A 27290-nucleotide genomic window follows, 5' to 3' on the forward strand; every position below is an offset into this window, starting at 1 on the left:
ATGTCAGTCTTGTAACTGAAAAATCACAGATCCAAATTGTAGACTATCATCCATTTCTTCTTACTCTGGTAGTGTCCAACAAGGGTAATAAGGAGCCCTTTGGCTCCACACTAACCACTATTCCCAGACCTCCCTCTATAGAACTCCGGCTCTCTGGGTTCTTTTTCCATTCAGTTTAAACAACATTAATGGCATTATCCTTGCCGGTCATGAAGGGCCTGCAAGAGTTGTGGGCCCTGCCCCTTCTTCCATACTCATCATCATCATCATCATCATCATCATCATTTTAACATCCTTTTCTTCATGTTTGCATGGATCAGACAGAATTCATTGAAGCAAAAACTGATTTTCTATGGCTAGAAATCCTTCATGTCATCAACCCTCGCTTGTTTACAAGCAAGGTAATATTTCCCTATGACCAAACAATGTCTTTGCAATTTTGGGGAAAAGATTGACACTGCTTGTATGATAGTGACAATCATTCACGACTATCACATGATGTCAAGACAAGGAGAGAGTAACACACACAATATATACTTTTAGCTTCTGTATACCAAATCCACTCACAAAGCTTTAGTAAAAGATACTTGCCAAAGGTGCCACCTAGTGGGAATGAACCTGAAACCATGTGGTTGGGAAGCAATCTTTTTAACCACACAGCCACATCTGTGCAAGAGAAAAAAAAAATAATAACAAAACTATCCCATGCTGCTCTATCGATCTTTACATCTTTGGTAAATCATTATTAAGTTTAACTACTCCATCTAATCTTTCCTCTTCTCTTTGTTATCAAATCTCTTCCAGGAAACTGACACATTTGATATGGAGATGCTGGAATTCCGTACTTTGGCACAATATTCATACTTGGAACCTGGCTCAATGAAGCACATCTATTTTTACTGCCATAATTGGTAAGACATTTTTTTAAGAATCTTTTGTTACAAAGTGTTTATGAGAAGAATATAATTGGATGTTGGTAACATATTTGCATATGAGACTTGGAAATAAGTTTGTATTAATAATGAATAGTGATTATATATTGTCATGTTATAGTGGGACCTTGTGTCATTAACTACTTACCTATATACCTACATATATACACATCTACATACATATGTGCCATGTCTTTGGCCCTCAACTCCTTGATGGAATGTTATGGGCACTGTTGTAACATATGGCATGTCTTGGACATTTTAGATCTAACAGGTATTATCCTTCTCCATTTCTAATCACAACCAATTTCCCAGAAAGAGGTAGTCAGAAGGGAATTGATCCTAGTTCAGACTAGTTCTTTATTGGCCCCTAGGGGACAAAATGCAAAGTTGACCTCAGTGTGACCTGAAGACTGAACATAGAGAGCTAGAATGATTACCACCAAAACTAAATAAATAAATATTTATCTAACTTCCTGGGTGAACTTTATCAAGGCACCAACAATAGAGAAGTTGTCATGTCCTGAACAAGACAAACCCCTCAACCCTACATCATTTCTGTTTACAGACTGTCCTGAGTACATTTTTTTAATGGTGCCAACACTTGTGAAGTAGTTTTGTACCCACATTCAGATCCAACATCTGGTTCCTATTCTTTATTAACATTTTGATCGTTAGGCTGGGCAATATCTATACTGACCTCATCAATCTGAGAGTGAAGTGGTATGCCTACAAAGATCTTGACACTTTTCCTTTCCTTCCCTTACTAATTTAGTTTTAAAAGTAAGTCAATCAATACTTTTAACCATGCAACTAAACCTGACCCTTGAAATTGCTGACATTCTGCCTAATTTATGAAAAAATTAGTATTATTATTTGTAAAGTAGCAAGCTGGCTGAATCATAAGTACACTGGGCAAAAATACTGATAGGTATTTCTTCCATTTTTGACATTCTGAGTTCAAATTCATCTGAAGTTGACTTTCACTTCCATCTTTTCAGGGTCAATAAAATAAGTACCAGTCAAGTACCAGGCCAATGTAAACAACTTACCCTTTCCTCCAAAATTGCTGGCCTTGTATCAAAATTTGAAACCATCATTATTATTATTATTAAGGCGGTGAGCAGGCAGAATCGTTAGCATGCCAGGCGATATGCTTAGCAGTATTTCGTCTGCCGTTAAGTTTTGAGTTCAAATTCTGCTGAAGTCAACTTTGCCTTTCATTTTTTCGGGGTCGATGTAATAAGTACCAGTTATGCATTGGGGTCAATGTAATTGGCTATCCCCTCCCCCAAATTTTCAAGCCTTGTGCCTACAGTAGAAGGGATTATTATTGTTTTGATTCTCGCTGTTCTATTTGCGGTTGTTCTTTACTTGAAAGCAGACAATAACAAATCACCAAACGTTTCAAATACTGCCTTTTTCCGTGACTCAAAGAGACAATACTCTCCTTAGAATGCAAGCTGTACCCAACAATGCCATCTTCTGGATCACTTCGAGCCTGACAGCAGCTCCAATATTCTTAATATGTTTTTCAAAGCTCTTGGAAACTGCCCCTAATGCTCCAATTACCACCAGTATCACCATTACTTTCTTCATGCCCCATAACTTTCCTATCTTGTCCCGCAGTGGCTGGTATTTCTCACTTTTTTCTGTTTCCTTACATTTCACCCTCGAATTGCCTGACATTGCAACATCTATTATCTTTGTTTCTTTTTTGTCTTTATGGATGATCATGATATCTGGCTGTCTTGCCTCTATGACTTGGTCGGACTGTATGTTAAAATCCCAGAGTATTTTGTAATGTTCATTTTCCATTACTCCCTCTGACTTGTGTTCATACCATTGTTCGGTTCTCTCGAGGTTTGTTTTACCGCACAACAGCCAGTGGACATATCTGGCCACATTGTCATGTCTTCTTTTGTATTTGCGTTATGCGAGCTTACCAGCACTCACTAACAATATGGCTTATACTTTCTCTCTTCTCAGAGCACAACCTGCACTGTGGGAGTCAGTACTTTTATTAATGTGATATTTGGAGAAGCTTGTTCTTGAGTGCTGCACACTTATGCCTCAATGGGCCTTTTAAGTCTCCTTTCTGCAGCCATTGCCAGGTTCTATTCCAATCAATCTCATCTTTATTCAACAACTGACTTTGCATTTTCTTGTCCTGCCAAATTTTCTTCATCTACTATCTCTGGTCTTTCTTAAATCGTGTTGGATCTACAGCTTTATTCACTTTTAAAGTTCCCTGCGTTTTCACTGCTTCAATTATTCCTTCTTTCCCTCCCTTGACATACCAAGCCAGGCTATTTTACTCTTCGCTTACATGACCTTCACAACACACCAATCCCCGTCCTCCTCCTTTCCTCTTTACATACAATCTTGACACATCATTCTTGGGGTGTAGTTCATTATTCATTGTCAATAATTTATGTGTTCTCCAGTCTATGTCTTGTAAGTCATTCTTCTTCCAAGATACTATTCCTGCCACATATCTCATCAAAGCAACCGCCTACTTGTTAATTGCTCTAATTTTATGGCAGCCATTTAGCTTCGATAGGAGCACAAGCCAAGTTCTCCTCAAATACTCTTTCCTGGAGATTTCTTTCATCTTGTGTTCATTCATCTTATCTCTTTCAGTGATACCCAGATACTTATGTCCTTCCTCTCCCTTTATAGTTTTGCCACTTTCCAGCTTGATCCCATGGCTTTTACTGACCCCCCCCCCCTTGAGACTCATTACACCACATTTCTTGATCTCAAATTCCATGCCATTATCTTTGCTAATCATCTGCACAGTTGCCATCAAATTCTCAATTTCTTTCTCAGTCTTAGCAAATAGCTTTAGGTCATACATAAACTACAGGTTGTTTACTTTCACTCTGCCTAGTATGTACCCCACATGCATCTTTCTTAAAACACTGGTTAGTGGCAGTATGCAGACAACAAATAGAAGAGGCAACAGATTGTCCCTTTGAAAGATTCCTCTTTTGATATTTACCTCTCACAGCTTATCTCCCCATGCTGTGAGTTCAGTTCGCCATGTTGCCATTGATATTGTGAGAGAACTTAAGCAGTTTAAGGCATTCAATAACCCACAAGTGTGAGACCATGTCATATGCTTTCCTGTAGTCCACCCATATTATCGCCAAACATTTGTCTCTTCTTGCAGTCAGCCAGGATAGCCTTCTCAATTAGTAATTGATCCTTCGTTCCTCTACTCTTACATCTACATCCCTCTTGTTCCACTGGTAGTAGGTCATTCTCATCTAAGTACTAATAGATGCTGTTCGATATGATGGCTGTCATCAGTTTCCGCTTAGCAGCATTTTGTCCATCTTTACATTCTGAGTTCAAATTCCATTCAGGTTGACTTATCCTTTTATCCTCTTGGGGTCAATGTAATCAACTTATCCCCTGCCCAAACTTGCTGGCCTTGTGTCAAACCTTGAAGCCATTATTATTATTATTATTATGGAACAATAGAATTATTAGCGTGTTGGAAAAGATGTTCCACCTCATTACATTCAAATCCTGCTGGGGTCAGTTTTGGCTTTCATTTTTTCAAAAGGTGTCACTCTGGGCAAAATGCTTAGCAGCATTTCTTCTAGCTCTTAACATTCTGAGTTAAAATCTTACTGAGGTTAACTTTGCCTTTCATCCTTTGGAGATGAATAAAATAAAGCACCAGTCAAATACTGAGGTTCATCATCATCATCGTTTAACATCCACTTTCCACGCTGGCATGGGTTGGACGATTTGACTGAGGACTGGCGAGCCAGATGGCTGCACCAGGTTCCAATCTGATGTAATCAACTAATCCTCTTCACCTAAAATTGCTGACCTTGATCCTAAATTAGAAACCATTGTTATTGATATCTGCAATATTGTATAACCCTATCCTCAGTTGTAATGTGTGTGTGTGTGTGTGTGTGTGTGTGTACATATACATATATATATAATAGAATGAATATTGGAGATGCAGTAAAGATCTGAATAGCCCAGTAAGGATTATGAATCTGACAAAATGCCAGCCCTGTTAGTCAGTGACTGTTCCAGTACATTTCCTTTGCCATCCTCCAGGGCAATGCTTTTCCCCTTTTGTCTCCTGGGACCATGAGGCAGTTTGAATTACAGGAAATCAAGAGAATGTAAAAATTTTGAATAAGTACTAGGCTTAAATAAATTTGACATGGGTTTCTATTTATATTAATTGCTGTGTATTTCTTATACCAATTCCAGTGGATCCAAAATGATAATAGCTATAATGTTTCCTATGTCCAAGAAAGGTTCTATATTTGTGGTTGATACAGTACAGAGTGACCAAATGCCAAATCTTGCTGCCATGTACACAGCTGAGAGAAACTCCAAGTAAGTTGCTTTCTGCTTTGGTTCTTTGATTCTCCTTGCCTAATCCTCTTTCTCTCATCTCCTCCCATTCTCTTCTTTTCACAACCACTACCTCCTTATTCGCCTCTGTACTTCAATGCCTGTTTGTTGGGATATATTGTTGTTACCTGTGATTCCATGCGTGTTACTGTAACTGTCCTTGCATTATTGTGCAATATTTATTAATATCTATGTTAGTATGTGCATTACTTCTACCTGTGTATTATTGCCCAAGGTTTTCTCATTAATCATTTTTGTATTTTATGCAGAGTGTCCAAAGGAGTTGATGAGGCATCTCTTCCTCCTGCAGGAACTCAAAACTTTCAGGTAAAATTGGATAAAGATATAAACCGTGTCTACAGGAATGTGCAGAGGATTCTCTCGGCCTACAAAGATGAGAAGCGGGGACCCACTTTTATTGCCATCCAGTCCAGTCTTAGTGAGTTTCATTGTTTTTATGACTTTTCATCATCATCATCATTATCGTTGTAATATCCACTTTTCTAATGCTTTCATGGGTCAGACAGAGTTTATTGAAGCAAATTTTTTCTATAGCCAGATGCCCCTCCTGTTACTAACCCTCACTTGTTTCCAGGCAAGGAAATATTTTCCCATAACCAGACATGCTTTTGTAGAACATTGGAAATGAATGACACTGTTTGTATAACAGTGACGCTCATTTCTAACTATTATGTCATGCCAAGACAAGGAGATACAAACATACACACACTCATGTTCTCTCACACACACACAATGGGCTTACATAGAGTTTCCATCTTTCAGATCCATTCCAAGGCTTTGGTTGGCCTGGACTATAATAGCAAACCTTTTTACCAAGGGGCTATGCAGTGGGAATAAGCCTGAAATCATGTTGGGAAGCAAACTTCTTGACCACACAGCCACACCACCTAATCAGTCACAAATTACATTGTGTTACAAAATTTTTTTTTTTTTTTTTTTTTTTTTTTTTTGCTTTTGGTCAGTATTCTCATCAATGTTTTGAAACTGACCTATTTTCCATTACATTTCAGACAGATTCAGCACTGAGTTGCTAAAACAGAAATATCGTTGTAGCAAATATTCTGCTCAATACCACAGATTTGCTTGTCAGTTGCTTGACCTTACTCACTTGAGTATGCCCCTTAGTGGCTGACAATATGTGCATCTCTGATCATAAGCAGGAGTAGTCGGGGAGCTTCATAGCCATGTGTTGAGAGGCAATGTTTGGGGTTTGAATAAGTGTAACAAAAACAAAGTTTGAAGGAAATACCAGCCACTTTTCATACTTTCTAGGAGTAAACAAATAAGAAATAACAGTTGCTGCCCTATAACGCAGTGTTATATAATCTTCATGAGTCATAATTTTATGACTATTATAACGAAATTATGATCTGGTTGTGTAGAAGTCATGTTGCTACAAGGTTGTTTGAGTAAACAATTATTTTGTATATCAGGCTGTTAGTTGATTGATAATAGCAGTAGAGAGAGAGAGAGAAGTGTAGAGTTGCTGCAATTTCTGTTCAGGGAAATTTTAAATTAACGCTTTTGATACCAGCTTGCCTGATGCTGCCCCAGATTCTATAGTATAAACTTCATTTTTCAAAGTGATATGAATTAAAACCTTCCATCAGAATTTTATGCAAATTTTTGTTCCAAACAGCAGCTTAATAATGATAGTTATTTTATTAAATTCTTCATTATTTTCAAAATTAATTGAATCAAAGGCAGTAGCATCATCATACTCATTTAATATCCATCTTCCATGTTGGCATGTGCTGGACAGTTTGACAGGATTTGATGGATTCAAAGACTGCATCATAATCCAATGTCTGTTTTGTCATGGCTTCTGGGGCTGAATGCCCTGGTACTTTCTTTATGGCACCAATACTTGTGAGTCACCATGCAGCTTAAACAACAAAGATCCCCTTTGATTGAGTGAGATGATTTATACTGGGATGATGGATGAACCATTTAGCATTCAGACTACTCTGGCAGATGTAATGCTTATTGATTTGCATTGCTTTGAACTGATCATGCATTATTTTGTAGCTTTGAGATAATATAATTGTTTAATTTTAGAATGACATTGTGGGAGGCATGATCTGGCCTGTTTGAACATAAAATAAGTATAATATTTTGACCAGATATGGCCAGTTTAAATGCTAAAGGATTAAAGTGTGAGAGAAGGGAAAGAAATAGAACTGGTGGTGATGAGGTGTCAAGGTGGACTCTCAAGGTACAAGGTGAAAAAAAGTGAATAGGGACAGGAGAACAGGAAGGTTTGGTGAGTAGAGGTTGTAAAAATATAGGAGAGTGAGTGATGGTTAAAGATGGGGAATGGGTGAGAGGGTGAATATTATGAAAAAGTGTTGGGAGAGGATAAGTATGGAAACTGGCAGTGCCATGTAAAAGCACCTGTGCAGTGTCACATAAAAGCACCCAGCACACTCTGTAAGTGGTTGGCATTAGGAAGGGCATCCAGCTGTAGAAATACCAAACCAGACTGGAGTCTGTTGCAGCTTCCCAGCTTGCTAGCTCTGATCAAACCATCCAACCCATGCCTGCATGAACAGATGTTAAATGATGATGATGATGACGATGTGGCAGCTGTAGAAATTGGGTAAGGTTGAGGGGAACAGTCACTGAAATCCTACAAAAAGTTACTCCTGGTTGTTTACATAATTATATGCTTAGGTTCAGATCATCAAGTTACATTATGGGCAACACAGAATAACTCCACTTTAAATGATGAACTGTTTTTATAGATGCACTATGTTACTGTTTATTTGGCTCTGGGTGGACCTGGTCAAGTTCACCCTAGAATAAAGGTGCTCCAACAGTGAACCTCCCTTCCTGCTTACATCAGGTATATGGGGGTTATATGAGAGTAGGCTGAAAAGTCCATAGGCTGACTATGAAGGAGTGATATTAGAACTGTGAAGATTATTATTATTTGTTTATTCTCCTATAGTTTTTGTGATCTCTTTATAAAACAGACAACTCTAATGTTTAAACAATTTTTTAATGTTTTTTTTTTCACTTGTAGGTTTCTCTCAACTGACATCTGCTATGCCAGAGATGATCAACTTCCCCATGGTACCTATTCACATGTCTGACAGGTAGGTGTGATGTGCATCATACAGTTATCTTTCATACTTCAATCTCCAGTTCAATACTCGCTGGCATTGTTCATGTTATCTGAGACTAAACTTCAATAGATTTAAACTGCCAAACTAGATGAGAGTTAAGATGTTGTAGTTGTGTTGCTACAACAAATCACATTTTCTTTAATTGTTCCTTATAATCTGAGACTAAACTTCAATTGACTTATACTACCAAATTAGATAAGTCAAGATTATGTAGAACACTCAGAGTGTTGAACCTTTCAGACGTGATGACAACAGAGCAAAATACCTGGCACCTTGCTGTACTGAAAAAGACCCATCTTCCATGGCAGAAGTGTTAAGGCAGCATCCCTTGGTGAAGATGATTGGCTTGCAAGAATCCTTTGCTGGTGCCATGTTAAAAGCACCCAGCACACACTGTAAAGTGGCTGGTGTTAGCAAGAGCATCCAGCCATAGAAACCAAGCAACTGGAACCTGGTGCAGCTCTCTAGCTTTCCAGCTCAAACCATCCAACCTATGCCAGCATGGAAATTGGATGTTAAAGGATGATGATCCAGCTATAAAAACCACAGCAAAGCAGACATTGGAGCTTGATGCAGTTATCTGGCTTATCAGATCCTGTTGAACTATACAACTGATACCAGTAAGGAAGATAGACAATAAATGGTGTGGTGGCGGTAGTGGTGCTAATTGTTGTTGGTGGGGAAGACATGGAGAGCCATCACAGAAACATTCAATAAAAGACATGTTTCTTTGATGAGTATAACAGACACATTCGCCACACTTGCCTAGAAATTCAGAACATAAAGAACTGGAAAGCATTTTTTCCAATGATATAATAATTATTACAATCCATAGCTTTATGTTGGCATTTTATATACAAACTCCAGAAGGATGAAAGTTAAAGTCAACCTTGTTGAGATTTGAACTCAAAAAGAAAGAACTAGCTAAGATATAAGGTATTTGTTTCAATACTTTTTCCCTGTATCCTTCCATTTTCATTGATATACACCATTGTCTTTTACCATTGCCCATCTCTTGCTTTACTTTTTACACATCTTTATTGCTATCTCACTCATACTGGTTCCCTATTCGATTTTCTCACCAATAACCAACATATGGCTGCTTTTCAGACTCTCTTCAATTACTTTATCTTTTATTAGCCTTTCACTCTTTCCCCCATTGTGTTGATGTTTTAATTGTTTACAATTTATCTTTATTTCAGTAACACTCTATACAATGTGCTGGATTGGCAGAGAGTTGGCAGTCGAAGAATGCTTCAACATTACATGAATGTGAAACTCATCTTGCAAGTGATGCTGGAACAGTGCCGATATCTACACATTCCTTTGGGTAACATACCCAGTGACATCACAATGTTTGGATGTGACCTCTTTTTTGCCCGACATCTCCAGAAACACAACCACTTACTCTGGTGTTCCTTGTCTGACCGACCTGATCTGGGTGGCAAAGAAGCTGATGACCATCGGTCAGTAATCGGACAATATTCTTCCTCTTAGTTTAGAAGACACACTTTTAAAATATAGTTATTGTTCAAGATTTAAAATATCTGTTGGTCAACATACTCCATTAGAGCATTATTTTTCAGATACACCATGAAATTAACTTGATCTAAATATCTCATTAAATATAATTAGTGTCCAAGATACTCATTTCACTGAGAATTTTCTGGTAAGCTATGTCACTAAATTGGAGATGAGTTTTATTGAAAGTGGTTCCACTTGCAATGAGGTAGGACCATTTCTGTGATTCCAAATACAATGAAGATATGTGATACAGAATTATTGACAACAAATGACATTAAAATAAAATTTTAAAATACCAAGTAGATCAGGAAATCTTTTGAAAATTTTCTAAGTCAAATAAATAAACGGTCAGTATGCACAATTGAAACATAATTATTGATGAAGATACACCATTAAAATATTGGCCAATATATGCCATTGAAATATTGCTTGTCATGACACATTATTAAAATGTAATTACTGATAACTATATCTTAATAGTGTATCAATAATGCAGGTATTGTTTCTCAATCATGTCCTACTACACACAGCCTAGGGCAAGTGTCTTCTACTGCAGCTCTGGATTGACCACAGCATTGTGAGTGGATTTGGTAGATGGAAACTAAAAGAAGCTTGTCATATATGTGTGTTTGTATTCTTGCCTTGACATCACATGAGTTTTAAACTAACATCATCATAGAAGCAGTATCAAGACACACAAGTTTTAAAATTAGTATTCATTACAAGGCCACAGCTTTAACACTAGAAAGATCGAACTTTTCACCTACCTTTAAGCACCAGAATGTGTCAATTGACGCAAAGATGTTTTTCAATTTAAAAGGAAAAGACAGAAAAGAAGTAGAAAGCCTTTATTAAATGTATTGAATTTTATGACTTCACGATGATATTAGTGGCAGTAGTTCGATATTTTGAAAGAAATTTATTGAAATTCTAAACATTCATCGCAATGTTTAGTGCACATTTGCCACAGAGAGGTTATTTTACATTTCTGTGGTTCTGTTTTGGCATTTTGTTTTCACGCATGTATTTCTGACTTTATTTCTAGAGGTAGATGTTTCCTCGATAGGGCATTTGATAGTACATGGACGACCATGGGGTGAATCACCACAAAGTTTTTTTATCAACTTTTTGAATATATTCCCATTGACTAGTGACTGAGTTGCAAGCACTTGTCTATATTACGCAGCTGTTTATAAGAACAATATTGAATATATTATAAAAAACGTGCATTGGTCATCATCTACTGCTTGCTTTGGTCAAGCACATCTATGCCTACCATATTTTTTATATAAAAAAGTATGGTGTCAGGCTTCTTCTTGGGGTTATTTTCAGAAGGAACTTCTATATGTTTATGTAAGGCACTCAAAACAACAGGCTTCAGTTTCTTTCACTGGTACGATGTGTGACAGTAGGTTTCTCCAAATTTCAAAACCAGTTTCATGGACTGATTTCACCTGTTTTACTGCTTCTGGTAATTCTCTTCTTTTCTGATGAATTGTTCTGACTAAATTGCAGTTTTGTTTTGGGAATTGTAAAGGCTTTGCAATTACTGAATATCTAAAATGTTGTCACATGTATTTATAAACAGAAGCAGGTGCAAATTTCAAAAGTTGCCAAATGTGTCCATTGATGCATGTGGTTTATTTTTCTTTTTACAGTTGGTGCAAACAACCTATAATTTATAGGATATATAGATATCATAAAACTATGAAAAGTCAAGCACGATGATGTCAAAATCTACAATAGTTTTTCAATTGTGTGCAATTAAGGTTTTGAAATGTGTCATTTGACACACTCAGTCCTTCTAGTATTAAGATAAATTCACAAAAATATTTGTTTATAATTTATATAGCCACCAAAATACACTTGTACAATAAATATTCATTAGAATACAACTTTATGCAAGTTATTCATCGAAATTCACTTGTTCAATAATTATCATGCAAAAGATCAAAGCATTTTTATGTTTAAAACTTTTGACATACTTTCTACTTTTACTATAAATAACAAACTAGGTTGTGTATGGAACTTGAAGAGAAAACTACAGTGGAGGTGAACAAACCAGGAGCATATTCTACAGTATGTCTGGAGTTGGACATGTCAAGTTTGGCTGTCAATACAGTTATTGAGGTTTGTAAAATATCAACAATAAGCACTTACTATCTGTTGCGAGATTTGTATTTAGCATTTTCAATTTATATTAAGTTTGTCAGGAAAGGAGGTCTAGGCTGTATGATATCTGTAGGTTCTCCTTGAGTGAAAAGACTGATGTAGCTGATGCCCAGTAACAATGTTGGAAATAAAAAATCAACAGGCTTCACATCAAGTTATAAAGGTAATTTTGGATCAGCAACACTTGTTAAAGGTTCACAGTCCAACCATCCTCGGATAATATTTTATTCAAGTTACTTGATAAAGAATCAAACAGATTGAAATCAGACATCAAACTGTGTTTAGAAGAAATATATACTTTACACTGGATATCATCTCCAAAGGATTTGTGATTTCAGGTGGTATAGAACTGATAGACTGATGTGGTGCTGAGCAGGTTTGTATAGTACAGGATGTGTAGGATTAATGGGTCAATTTGACAAGTTAACTTCTAAATTTTAAATTCATTTCCAGTTAAAACTTTACTACACTATGTCTTCATGCCTTGGTTTCTGAGCAGTATCATTTCCAAATAGTTTCCTGTTTTAATTCAAGAAATAGAAGTAACCTGAGTGCCATTATTAAAATTCTATTTTGTTGTGTGTATTTGCAGTCTGCCCATGTCAGTGATGTAGAGGGAGCAAGTGCAGTCAGTTTTGACCTCATGCCCCGGACTTCTTTGGAGGAAATGATGCAAGGCCAAGGTGCAGCCACAATGTTGACCAGTTATGATGAAACAGCTCTGTGCTCAGTTACTTTCAGGTAAGACACTGTGAAATAGCTATCATTGAGCATGTTCTTACTGTTCCTCTGTCCGCAAGTCTCTCTCTCTCTCTCTCTCTCTCTCTCTCTCTCTCTCTCTCTCTCTCTCTCTCTCTCTCTCTCTCTCTCTCTCTCTAACTACTCCTTTCTCACATAAATTTCTATGATTATATATTTAAGCAGGTAAAAGTACGATATTTCCTGGGGCCTCAAAATCTTTTCAGATATTGAAGATAAGCATTCACATTTTGGGAAGGAAGCTTGACAGAAACTTTGTATTCCTGATAAAATTGTTCTCTGTGATCCTGAATCAGAGTGGACTATTCTGTTCATTTCATGTAAATAATAGTAATATACTGATGTCTGATGAACCAGTTATATTCATCTCCTCTCTAAAAGGAGCTTGTACTTAATTAGAAAAGAAACCAAAATTTAATACGCATACAAATGATCTCCTCCTCTTCCTCCTCCTCCTCCTCCTCATCATCATCACCATCACCACCATCACCATCACCACCATCATCATCATCATCATCACCACCATCACCATCATCACCATCACCATCATCACCATCATCATCATCATCATCAAGAACATTTAATGTCTGTTTTCCATACTGGTATGGCTTGACAGGGGCTGCATCAGGTTCCATAGTCTGTTATCGTTTGGTTTCTATGGCTGAATGCCATTCCTAACGCCAACCACTCCACAGAGTGGACTGAGTGCTTTTTATGTGGCACCATCATCGGTGCTTTTTACATAGCACCAGCACCCACACCACTGTTTTTTACATGACACCCTGGTTTTAGGATCTCAGTTCTCTTGTGGTGAGCAGGTCTTCCCTAGTACAGCAATGTGCCACATATCTTGGTCCTCTGTTATCCCCGTCGTTAGGTACAGCGTTTTGAGATGGGCCTTCAATACTTTGTCCCATGTCTTCATGGGTCTCCCTCTTCCAAAACTTCTCCCAGGTTTAGTAAATCACCTATTCTCCTCTCTTCTTACATAAAACTTTTCAATAATGTACTTAGAAAAAAAATCTTTAATTTGTCCCTACCAAGATTTATTTTGCTTTTAGGGTTTCTGGGCTGATTCATTACCAGTGTTATCTGCTTTACATATTGGCTTGGTTTGATGAGTTGACCATGACTAAAACCAGCTCTTATGCAGAGTTGGTATCTCTTAAATGTGGTTCCAAGACCACACCTCGCTTGTCCATTTTCATTTTGTCGTTTCTACAGCCAGGACCCTTCCTAAGAACAACTAAATATGTGTACTGGTTGCCATGTCCTTGACATCAAAAAAACTTAGGGACCCCCTTGACCTTATGATCTCTCTCACTCTCTCTCTTTCTCTCTCATCAACCACTTTACTTTGTGTACTGGATGTATTTTATTGTGGCACCAGTACTAGAGATTAAATCAAAACATCCAAAGCTGGAGAGCTGCATCAGGCTGGAACCTGGTGCAGCTCCCCTGCTTGCCAGCATGGAAGATGGATGTTAAAGGATGATAGCAATGACATCCCTCTCTTAAAATTTGTGGCTTTGTGCCTGAAATAAAAATCGTTATTACAATGGAGATGATGCCTAGCAACAGTAATTATGTTTAGGCGAGTGATTCCCACCCACCCAACTTTACTTAAGTTGATGGTAGTACCCCTATTAGCCACTGATCTGATTAAGACTAGTTATGAAGCAAGTCCTCAGGGACTACCACATTTGATGGCATAAAAGATGCACTGATGTATTAAGTGCATCCCAATTTCAGCAGCACATGTTCAGAAAAAATGGTTCTATATGTAATGTAAGCCCAACTTTTCATATAGGACCCAGAATGAGTTTTTTCAAGACATATTTGTTGGAAAATAGTGCATCTTATATGCCATCAAATATGGTAATATAATTTTGTATATTTTTGAGGAATTTATTACAATGTGGGGTATCTTTTCCTCTTTTTCTAACATGTCCCTTATGCAAATGTCTTGTGATTTTTTTTTTTTTTTCAGAATCCTGAAAACCATGATTCAAGGTTGGGTTAGAGATGTGACAGCTTACAAAAATGTTTTTGCTGACAACCAGATTGTACACTTCTATCGGTAGGTCTTTCTACATGCAGTTGTTTTTTTTTTTTTTGTTTCTTTAAAGTTATTGTTTCCAGCTGATGACACAAAAGTCATACTTAATTAATTCTGGACATAGTTTAATGTGATTCTGCCTTGATGTCACAAGGAGTTCAGACTTGTGACCAATATTGAAGAACTGATCAAAGGCAGCAAGCTGGCAGAATTGTAAGCACACTGGGCAAAATGCTTAGCAACATTTCGTCTTGTCTTTATGTTCTAATTAGGGAAGTAAAATAACCATATCTGACATTTTGGATCTGTTGTGGGTTCCCTGAACACAGGATAAAGATGTCTTTATGTTCTAACTTTGCCTTTCAACCTTTAGGGGTCGATAAAATAAGTATGAGTTGATCATTGGGGTCAATGTCATCAACTTAGCCCCTTTCCATAAATTGCTGGCCTTGTGCCAAAATTTGAAACCAATATTGAAGTATTGATCACATCCTTGGTATAGCACTGCTATGCTGCTACATATACACACATCCTGGATCATGTACAAAAAAATGTCATTCAACTGATTAGTAACAATGAAATACTTTACAATCGGTAAGTCACAGGGGTACAGTGTCTGCTGTCACTTCTACTGTTATACCACTGTAACAGCCCTATGCTGCTTTAACCCTTTAGATACCAATCCACCTGAATCCACCATTGATTTTATGATACAAACTTTGTTTTAAAGTGACCTAAATTAGAACTGTCCATCAAATTTCTATGTTGAATTATGTTGCAGGCAGTAGCTTAATAGTGGCAGTCATTTTACTAAATTCTTCATTATTTTTCAAATCAACTGAAACAAAGGCAGCATATTTTCACAGAAATATGGTAATATAAGGGTTAATCTAGTAAACTATGTACATGTACTACAGTCTCCCTCTTTACACACTGGTGCACTTGATACCCCACCTCTCTCTCTATCATCATCATCATCCTTGTTATACCTCATCTTCCAGATTTCTCACAGTTTACCCAATCAGTCCTTCCTGGAGAATCAACACCTTTTAATTCCCTCTCCACCTCAACAGATATGAAACTCAATCTCAACCATATCCATCTCACATGTACAGGTCATGGGCTCTGCCTCATTTCTTTTGTGAATATCCACTCCTTCTTGCGTGATGAGAAAACTATGAGATTTCAGACATTTATGCATTTCCTCAAAATACTAGTTGTTGTTCTGGCAGAATTGTTAGCACATCAGTAAAAATGCTTTGTGGCATTTCTTCCGGCTCTTTGCATTCTGAGTTCAAATCCCACTGAGGTTAACTGTACCTGTCATCATTTTGGGATTGATAAAATAAAGTGCCAATCACATACTGGGTTTGATGTAATTACAATTATTTAGGGAAGTAAAATAACCATATCTGACATTTTGGATCTGTTGTGGGTTCCTTACACACAGGATAAAGATGGGATGGTTATAAATTTGTTTGAAAGGAGTTGATCTGAAGGAAGGGCAGTGCCCACAACACTTGCAGGTCCTCCAAGATCATTGAGTTGACATCATTAATGTTTCTTATTTCTTTATTACCCACAAGGGGCTAAACATAGAGGGGACAAACAAGGACAGACAAAGGGGTTAAGTCGATTACATCGACCCCAGTGTGTAACTTGTACTTAATTTATCGACCCCGAAAGGATGAAAGGCAAAGTCGACCCTGGCGGAATTTGAACTCAGAACGTAAAGGCAGATGAAATACCTCTAAGCATTTCGCCCGGCGTGCTAACGTTTCTGCCAGCTCATTAATGTTTCATTTAAGCTGTTATACATCAGACATGAGCAAGGGAGAAGATTCCAGAGCAATGTTCTAGGTATGGGGATTAGTGTGGTCCAGTGTGGATGTTGGACTCAGCAGTAAGGGCACGAGGTGGAGGTAAGAGCAGAGGCCATTATAGTAGTAATAGAAAAGACAGAAAAAGGAAACAGCATATCTGTGGGTCACAACAGACTGATGCACTATGGGTGTTGGCAGATTTATTAATTCCTCACAAGATGACTTTGTTGTATTCAAATTGAACTTCATTGACTGTGGAAACATCTCAGATCTTTGTCTTCTCCTCACAGGTGGTTGCGATCTCCCACAGCCCTTTTATATGATCCAGCCTTGCGAAGAACACTTAATGGAATGATGAGGAAAATTTTCCTTCAGGTAATTACCTCATGAAATCCTCCTTCATTATCTTTATCATCATCGTTTTAACATCAATATTTCCATGGTTGCATGGATCAGATGAGATTTGTTGAGGCAAATTTTCAAGGCAAGAAGCCCTTCCTGTTGCCAACTTTAACTTGTTTTCAAGAATGGTAATATTTCCCCTTGGCCAGATATGTTTTAATGGAAGATTGGAAATGAATAACACCTTGTATGATGGGGATACTCATTTACAACTATTGTGTGATGACAAAACAGAAAGCACACATACTCACATATACATACATATACACACATACACATGTCAAGCTTCTGCCTAATTCACTCACAAAGCTTTGGTCAGTCTAGAGCTATAGTAGAAGACAGTTGCCCAAGGTACTATGTATTTGGACTGAACCCAAAATCACATAGTTGGGAAGCAAATTTCTAAATCACACAGCCATCATGCATGCTTCTATAGAATGTCCTTTCAAATTTGCATAACTTAACAACCATGCTGTATATATATTTTCTAATATTTAACCGTCCTCAATGCCATTTCATTCGTATATATTTAATCATCTCTCATACTTCTATATTTAATTATAAACTCTATTTCCTTCCAATTCACAGCTGATAGCTGAATTCCAGCGACTTGGTTCTTTGATAGTATTTGCCAATTTCAACATGATTTTGCTCTGCACCAAGAAACAGTCTATTGACAATGCCCTCAGTTATATGAATTACATCACAAGCAGCATTAAATCACGTAACCTGTTCCATTTGATAGAATTTACTGTAGAGCAGTGCTGGGAGTATCTCTTGTGGATGGACTCTGTGAGTATTTTACTTCTGAACAATTTTGAATTGTTTTGAGTACAGTTTGGTGCACATCAGGGCTCTGCTCTCATTTCAGTCCTATTATGGTTCTTCAGGCCACAACAGAGGTGTTTAAAACCAGTTGTCTGTGGGAATGCTTGCAATCTGGATGACTTAATTCCTATAGATAAGTTGGTCAGAGATTTAGAGAGGAAATTTTAAACTTAGTACCAAGAGACCTCAAAGTAAACTTAGCAAAGACAGTTTTAGTCACCAGGAAAAAAAAAAACCGTACCCTGCTGCCATCAGGAAAAACTATGTTTGACATGTAGAAAAGGAGTAGGTAAGAATTCTATATAGTGTGCTCATTGTAATCTATGGAAGCACAAAGTGTAGTGAGATCACAAACATTCTGACAGATGGTAGACTTCATATGTGACAGGTACAGAGGAGTTGTTAGCAGAGAAAGGAAAAGAGTATATATGAAATGAATGTTTTTAAAAGCTTTGAATACTTCCTAGCAATAGTTTATAGCTTTTGTTATGAAGGTGACCTAATTAGCAGTGGAGATGAGAGTTCTGAAAAAGTAAGAATGAGGTGAGGAACATTAGGGAGCTTCACTGGTAATAAAAGTTTTTTCTCTCAAATTCCACAATATTTTTGTGTGAAGTGCAATGTTGCAAAGTAATGACATGTGGGTCTTGTGTGAGGAGGTTTTGTGAAGGCTAGGAAGAAATGATGCAAGTATGCTCTGTTAGGTGTGTAATAGTGTTGATGAATACTGGAGTATGAATGATATAATACACTTTATAATACACTGCTATAATCTCAGCTATCCAGTACCAGATGGTGCCATATTTAACCAAACTAATATTGATATGTTATATAACAAACTTCTTGAAGGTTAATGGTGATGATGCTGTTGTTGTTGCTTTTCTTCTAGGCTAATCACGGTGGAGTGAAAGGTAAATTGCCATCTTCTGCTGAATCAGAAATTCCTGAAGGAGGTAATGATGATGATGAAGAGAAAGAGAAAGAGTCTGATGCAGAAGAGGATATGGATAATGAAGGAGAAAAATTAGATGATGATTCTAGTGATGAGGTTTGTTTGACAGTTTTGAAATTTTATTTTACAATTTATGAAAAATTTACAAACAATAAGAAGTCACATCAAATAATGATTTAGAAGGTGTAGGTATTGTTGTATGCAGTGCCATCTTAAAGGACTGAGCACACTGGGCTGTTGCCTGGGAACCTCACAGGTTTAAGATCCTAATTCTGATTGGGTATGAGGTGTTTAGGCTCAGCTATTTTGGCACCCTCCATTTCTTATTGCTGATTCAATGTTAACTTTTATAACACCAACTGTTTTGATGTATGTGTCTCCTATATATCTCTCTCTCTCTTTCTCACTATTTATTTGTGAGCATATTTCTCTTTATGTGTATGAGGTAAGGGAAAGTATTTTAAGCAAATTGTAATACCTGTCTGTCACTCTCTCTTTCTCTCCCTTGCACTTGCTCATTCATTCTATCTGTATGTGTTTATTTCAGTGTGTGTGTGTGTGTGTGTGTTACCTCCAGCACCCAAAAGTACTGTCACTAAAACAGGCTAATTGTCCAGTCAGCCATACTATATCATCAGCACTCAGCTATACCTGATCATCTCATTCTGATTCTGATCTATGTATACTCTGACTTGCTGTCAATAAATGAATACTATAGGGCCTAGCACACTGATTTACCCAGGTGCCTACAGTGTTGCTAAGACAGCCATGGCTGTGTGACTAAGAAGTTTGCTTCCCAACCATATGGTTTTGTACATTATTTACATTTGACAAATATTTGTCCTCATCTTGTTTGTTGTTAACACATTTCAGCTGATATACCCTCCAGCTTTCATCAGGTGTCTTGGGGAAATTTTGAACCTGGGTTCTCATTCCTAAGGTATTTTTCGATGTTGTTGTGCTTCTTATTATTATTATCATTATTCAGGTCACTGCCTGGAATCGAACTCAGAATCTTAAGGTTAGTAGCCCATGTTCTTAACCACTACACCATATGCCCGTGGCATATGGCGTAGTGATTAAGAGCACGGGCTACTAATCCCTGGATTCTGAGTTCAATTCCAGGCAGTGACCTGAATAATAATAATATCAAAAAATACCTTAGGGATGAGAACCCAGGTTCGAAATTTCCCCAAGACACCTGATGAAGGCTGGAGTTTATATCAGCTGAAACGTTGTGTTAACAACAAACAAGATGAGGACAAATATTCATCAAATGTAAATAATGTACATAATTCCTCATCTCTTAAATATAGAACCATATGGTTTTGTGTTTAGTCTCATGTAGGTACCTTGGGCAAGTGTCTTCTACTATAGCCTTGATTAAACCAAAGCCTTAGGAATTTTGGAGGATGGAAACTGAAAGAAACCATTTATGTGTATGTGTGCCTTTGTGTGAGTGTGTTCATATTACCCCTCGTCTTCATGTGTGTTTGCTGGTTGTAAGCAACAGGCTAATTCATATGGTACCATTTGTTTCCAGTTCTCTACCCTGCCCAGCCAGTCTGCTGTTCAATAGACCAGGAGATTATGACTATGCTTGGAAACAAGAGGGATGTTGTCATCAGGAAGAACATTCAGCCATGGGAATCTCTACCCCAACATACTCTCATCCGATTATGCAAACACAAAAAAAAAATGACATTAAAACCATGATCATCATCATCATCATCATCATTGTTTAACATCTGTTTCCATACTAGCATGGGTTGGACAGTTTGACAGGAGCTGGCCAGGCTCCAGTTGTCTGTCTTGACATGGTTTCTATGGCTGGATACCCTTTCTAACGCTTCCCACTTTACAGTGTACTGGATGCTTTCACATGCTACCAACACAAGTGCTTCTGTATGGCACCAGCATGGGTGCATTTTATGTGACACCTGCAGTCTGATAAAAATAGAGGATGGTGAAGGGCAAAATTACCCTGTATGTCTCAAAATACTCAAATTTCAAAATAAGACTATTTCATTTTCTTTGTTTTTATTTATTTATGCATTAAAAAATTTTTTTTTTTAATTCTATTTTCCAGCCAGAAATTGAGATGAACTGGAATATTGTCCAGTTTCTTCCTGAAAGTGGCGCCTGTCAAACCAATTTTAATGTAAGTTTACTCAGAGGAATTAAATTAATTTTCTGCTTCAAGTATCAATCCAGGCCAATGGAGTGACAGAATAGTAAAACAGTGTCTTGTGGTATTGTTCTGGTACTTTGTGTCCTCAGTTCAAATTCCACTTTGACCTATGTAGGTAATAGACTTTCTCTATTACCCCAGTAATGCAGCCATAGGTACTGTCTTCCTTCTTGGCTAAAAGTATAAATATTTACACCAAAGCTTCTCAAAGTGCTACATATAGATCCCTGGAGATGAATAAAAGCTTAGGGGTTTACAGTGAGTAGGATGAATTTTTCAAGTAAAATATCCTAGTTTGTATGTGATGAAATTTAGGGTTACCTAAACAGATAAATACTTTGAACACAGAATGTAATGATTTGAACCTCAAACTCATAAACCTGCAATTTAATATTAGTGATCTTCAAGGCAGTGAGCTGTTAGAATCATTAGCACACCAGGAAAAATGCTTAGCAGCATTTTGTCCATCTATGTTCTGAGTTCAAATCCTGCTGAGGTCAACTTTGCCTTTCTTCCTTACAAGGTCAATGAAATAAGTACCAGTTGAGCACTGGGGTTGATGTAATTGACTTAGTCCTCCCCCGAAATTGCTGGCCTTGTTCAAAAATTTGAAATCAGTATTAGTGATCTTCTCTGTGCCTTCTAAATCCATCCTTCATATTTAAAAATTGATTTAAACATTAAAGGTGGAATAACAGTCTATGTATCATTCTTAAATTATATACACCATTAACAAGCAAGACACTTTGGTTTTGGTCCAAAATAAAATCTCTTATAGACATGATGTGTTTAAAAACACAATATATATCAGAGAGTTGAAAAATTGTACCAGCAGTGGCTCGTGAGAATGCCAAATGTTATTCCTTGGGCTTTGTCAATGGTATGTACCTGCAGCCACGTGCTTAGACGAAATTTATCACTTCCAATATGTGATTAATACAGTCACTGATATTGTGAATAACTGAGTACACCAGATCTTTATGCAGTTGGGTGATTAAAGCTGTGTTGTTTGTAATTAGAGTTTACTGATATTTTTGTCTCATGTAAGTTGTATTAAACACAGGTAAATTTAACTAGCAGTACCTGTGAAAATGTCATGGCCCATTTTGTGGTACAGTGTTGACTATAAACACCTCCCAGCTCCACCCCTCAGTAATAATATCCTGTCATTTCTTTCATAATTCTTTAATTTCATGGAACTTTTGTCTATTCCCTTCAACCATGTTTTTTTCTCTTCTAGCCTGTTTTCTCATTTGGGCTTCTGCAATATATTCTTGCCTATCATCATCGTTTATATTTTGCCTTTTTTTAGTAACAATTCTCATTCTTTACCTATTAATTTCAGCTTCATTGTTCATCATGATACCTTCCACATACACACGCACCCACAGGAACACTGATGGCATGCACGCATATACATATCCTCCACTCTCTCTCATACACACCTAATTGTCATATGTGGGTGTGAATGTACCAGTAATGTTCATTAGAATCTCTATCTCATACACTTTTACCATCTCCTTTCCACAGCATGACAGATTTTTTAACCCTTTAGCATTCAGATTACTCTATCAAATGTAATGCTTAATCACATTGTTTTGAATTAATCCTGCATTATCTTGTGGCTGCAAGATTTCAGTGATGTAATGGTTTATTTTTGCTATAATATTGTAAAATAGATATGAGATGTTGGATCTGGCCAGTTTGATCATAAAAGAGGTAGAATATTTTGACCGGATATGGCCAGTTAAACCACAGGAATGTATCAACACTTTAATATAATAAATTTATTTATTTGGCAGGTGAATAGTAATTAAATTATAATTGGGTGTATCAGTTTAAAAAATCTAAGAAGCCCTGGTTTTGTACAAATTGTAGAAGGAAATAGTTTTATAAACTAATGTTCCTCCCTAAAGTATTACTGACCATAGTTCTTGGAAAGATTCTAAGGGGAGATTGGGACCCAGTGAATTGTGAGAAGAGAGAAGGAACCATCGAAAGTACTTGTTCTTGTTGTTTAGCCCTAAGTCTGCCCTGGTCAAGGAAATCTAGGATTGCAAAGGTTTTAGTTCCTTCATTGTCTCAAAATAACTGAAGTTCTTTATACTCGTTGTTCTTGTTGTTTTGTTCTAGGTCAGCCCTCATCAAGCAGACATTAAATAAAAATATTCCAATAACAGCCCTCCTGTCCCTTTCTGTTTATTGGGGATCCAGGACCACATAATGCAACCTGTACTTTTTTTTTAAAGATTTGAGGGAGATTTAGCTGCTATTTCTAACAGACCAAGGCCTCCCCTAGTGGCTCAACTTTACTAAAATGTTTGGTTTATTTGACTCGTTGAGTAATTGGCACTTCAGTTTGTTCTAAATGTTGTAAACTGTTTTATTTTCTAGATGATCGTTGCTGGATATATTCTTTCAATGTACAATGAAATCCAAGACGAACACAGACGGAGAACTCCTGGTAACACGCCTGTACAGCGTCGTTCAAGTCAGACTCAGGTCAGTAAATGTTAGAAATTATTACAATTTTAGGAGATTAATTAGTTATTTAATTTCATCTCATCAAGATTATAATGGCAATCTTTGAATTAAGTTCACAGAAATGTTTTCTTAAAAATCATTTCCTATTTGTTATTAATGAGGAACAAGTGAAAATTACAAAAAAAAATATTCAGTATTTAAAGATTGCTAGTGAAGATAGAACTATATTATGGATGGAATTTGGTTGATACCATCTTGTTTTTGAAGATAGATTAGCTGATGTTGGGATTATTGGATTTAATTAATCAGTGTCTAACACAGGGTCTTAAGAAGGCTGTTTTTAGAAGAATTATCACCTGAATGCTTATCAAATAATAGACCAATATATTCTCATTGAGAATAAACCAAATAGGTGGCAGTGTGGTTAAGAAGCTTGCTTTCCAATCAACGGTGTGGTTTCAGGTTTTTAGAGAAGTATCCTCTGTTATAGCCCTGCCCCAGCTCCAACAACCTAAGCATATGTTGTCAACCCTTAGCTGTTTCCAAGAAAGGTAATATTTTCCCATGGTCAGGCATGTTTTTGTGGAAGATTGGAAACAAATGCTGCTTGTATGACAGTGATGCTTGCTTACAGTCATTACATGATGTCAAGACAAGGGTAGACACAACAAGCACATCCACACATATATACACATGATGAGACTTCTTTTATCACATTTTCAAAATCTTGAAGCTACAAGAAAGTACATGATTAATTTTAAAAAATGTGGACAAACAACAAGCTTTACATTTGGTAAGTTAATCTGAATGTTAAAGGGTTAAAACTCCAAATAAACTCACATCCACAATTATTATGAAATTTACATAAGATATTTGTAAAAAAAAACAAAAAAAATAATGAATTTAGGTGTCAGATTGTCATTTGAATTTTTCTGCTAACATGCTTTTATTTTCCCCTTTCAACTTTCTGTTTCAGACCATCACAGATTACTCGACTGCCCCAAGTATAGTGACTTTTGCACAAGATTTAATCCAGGGAGATCTTGCACAGCAGATGTTTATGTAAGTTATATTATCTTTATTAGTATTTAGCAGATGTAACAGAGTGACTCAAGGTCCAAGAGTTTTGTGCATTAGCACTTATCAAACTAGCTACAGGTTGAAGGGGAGTGGGTTTATATGGCTGGTGCAAATTGCATTTTCCTCTGGATTGTTCTAGATCAAATTTTAAATCATAACAATGTCACATGGATAGTTCATATTTTTCAAATAGTTTGCCTGTTATATTGTTCAATAAGTAAATACATATGTAATTCTCACCAGCTGTATAAACCATCAGCACTTCAACCTGTGACTAGTTAGATAAGTGCTAATGCATGAAACACTCAGGCCTTGAGTCACTCTGTTGCTTCTACTAAATCATCATCATCATCGTTTAACGTCCACTTTCCATGCTAGCATGGGTTGGACGATTTGACTGAGGACTAGTGAACCAAATGGCTACACCAGGCTCCAATCTGATTTGGCAGAGTTTCTACAGCTGGATGCCCTTCCTAATGCCAACCACTCCGAGAGTGCAGTGGGTGCTTTTATGTACCACCGGCACGAAGGCCAGTCAGGCAGTACTGGCAATGGCCACGCTCAAAATGGTGTATTTTACATGCCACCTGCACAAGAGCCAGTCCAGCGGCACTGGCAACGATCTCGCTTGAATGTCTTTTCATGTGCCAGGAAGACGACACTGGTAACAATCACGCTCAAATGGTGCTATTTACATGCCACCGGCACGGAAGCCACACAGCTACTCTGGCAATGATCACTATTTACATACTCATATTTTGAGTTCTATTTTTCTTGTTTGCATCACCATACCTGTAAGTTATACTAGTAAATCTATGATGGAGGCATAAAATGAGGGAGGAAAATCATAACAGCAGTATGTACTGAGAAATGTGTAAATGGACTTGATAGATTACTGGGTGACATCTTAAAGAAATCACATTATTGTTGGTGATACATCATTCTACAGCAGCTATATGACATGTTTTTGCGACTAAGTGACATGTGATGACGATTCACTCCCAAACTGAAATAGGCTCCCAGCCTCTGTATCATGAATCGTTATGTGAACCACTCCTAACGAAAGCCAGACCTTCCTTCAACCACTACATAAAAAGTATTAAGAAAAATATGCTATTTAGATATACTTTTATTTTTGTTGTTTACACTATTTTATTCTTCTTTATACTCTTATACATTCGAAGTTCACAAATTTCCATATTTAAATTATGAATCATATTCCTTTCGATAATATCAATATGATTACAAAACTTCTTTGTATCTTTGTAGATGATATTTTCTGTTTGGTTGACACTAATTTTCAAATTACTGGAGTCTGTTGCTCCACTCATAGCAACATATAACTGGCTGTGTGTAAACATCGGAGTGGGTAAAAATATACCTACACGACCTAAAGTCTGGCCCTGTACCTTGTTTGCTGTGAATGTGCAAGCAGAATCTTTAGGGTTGCAAAAAATCAAACTAAGATTTACCTCTCACTGTTCTATGCGAATAATGTCTGAATGTTCTGGAACCATGGGTTATTTTGATTGACAAAACAGACATGTAAACAACAGCTGCTTCAATTAGCCGTTTCGAATCCTGCTCAAGACTGACACACTTCAATGAGCACTATATAATCAGACACATTATATACTGACACACATCCCAAAAAATATCGTAACCATTGGTCCAGCTGTCTGGCCATGAAGAAGGAACAGACAAAGAGATGGACAGACAGATGAACATAACACCCACTATAGTAAGATAGCAAATCTGCCCATCTACAATGGGAAATAAAGGGATAGTATCACAAATCTAAACCTTCTAAATTCACGAACTATATGGAGGTGGAAATCCAGAGTTAATCCTTGTTGCCGGAATTTTAACAAAAGAAATCAAAGCTGATTTATTAATACAAAGCTCAATATCCACAAAATAATCATACTTTTCACTTTTTTTTTTTTTTTTCTAAAATCTTCCTGAATATCTCCTTTGTAATCCCGAAAAACATCATGACCATTGGTCCAGCCATTTGACCGAGAAGTGGGAACAGACAGACAAACGGACATAACGCCTATTATAGTAAGATTACAAATGTGAGCAAACGAGAGATATAGGTAGAAGCAATGTGCCTGGGTAGTAAATTGTTTATTAGCTGCTCATTAAATATAAAGTGTTGGATTACCAGCTCATTGAACTACTAGTCGTCATCCATTATTTAACATCCATATTCCATGCTAGCATGGAATATGGACATTCAACAGGCTATAGACATTCCACTAGCTTGAGGGCTGTGTTGGTCTCCAGTTATCTGTTTTGGTATGGTTTCCATGACTGGATGCCTTTCCTAATACCAGCTACTTTACAGAATGTACTGGATGCTTTTTTTTTTTTTTTTTTTGTAGATCTGGTGCTAGTAATGTCACCAAGTAACTTGCAACACAAGACTCTTTGAGGGTGGCAGGTGTAGAGTGAGGGCAGTGGCTTTGTGTCATGTATGGTAGAAAGACAAGCATAGATGTCTTGCTGTAGAGGAAATATATGGTTACCTCATGGTGGTC

At 37.1% G+C, this 27290-nt stretch overlaps 1 protein-coding gene across 2 annotated transcripts in view; it reads left to right on the forward strand.

Moving 5' to 3' along the window:
* Nucleotides 1-27290, forward strand: part of LOC106884300 (DNA polymerase epsilon catalytic subunit A) — a 126685-nt gene that overhangs the window by 87344 nt on the left and 12051 nt on the right. For both annotated transcript variants that reach the window (XM_089352401.1, XM_089352402.1), the window contains exons 31-44: nucleotides 805-911; nucleotides 5178-5306; nucleotides 5594-5763; nucleotides 8371-8443; nucleotides 9676-9939; nucleotides 12013-12127; nucleotides 12762-12910; nucleotides 14919-15008; nucleotides 17101-17185; nucleotides 17801-18004; nucleotides 18930-19088; nucleotides 21082-21153; nucleotides 23578-23685; nucleotides 24644-24729. In XM_089352401.1, the coding sequence (XP_089208527.1) occupies nucleotides 805-911; nucleotides 5178-5306; nucleotides 5594-5763; nucleotides 8371-8443; nucleotides 9676-9939; nucleotides 12013-12127; nucleotides 12762-12910; nucleotides 14919-15008; nucleotides 17101-17185; nucleotides 17801-18004; nucleotides 18930-19088; nucleotides 21082-21153; nucleotides 23578-23685; nucleotides 24644-24729 (1811 nt within the window). The remainder of the gene's footprint in view (nucleotides 1-804; nucleotides 912-5177; nucleotides 5307-5593; nucleotides 5764-8370; nucleotides 8444-9675; nucleotides 9940-12012; nucleotides 12128-12761; nucleotides 12911-14918; nucleotides 15009-17100; nucleotides 17186-17800; nucleotides 18005-18929; nucleotides 19089-21081; nucleotides 21154-23577; nucleotides 23686-24643; nucleotides 24730-27290) is intronic.

The sequence above is a fragment of the Octopus bimaculoides genome, chromosome 5 (assembly GCF_046866305.1).
Source record: "Octopus bimaculoides isolate indiv1 chromosome 5, ASM4686630v1, whole genome shotgun sequence".
Classification (NCBI taxonomy): domain Eukaryota; kingdom Metazoa; phylum Mollusca; class Cephalopoda; order Octopoda; family Octopodidae; genus Octopus; species Octopus bimaculoides.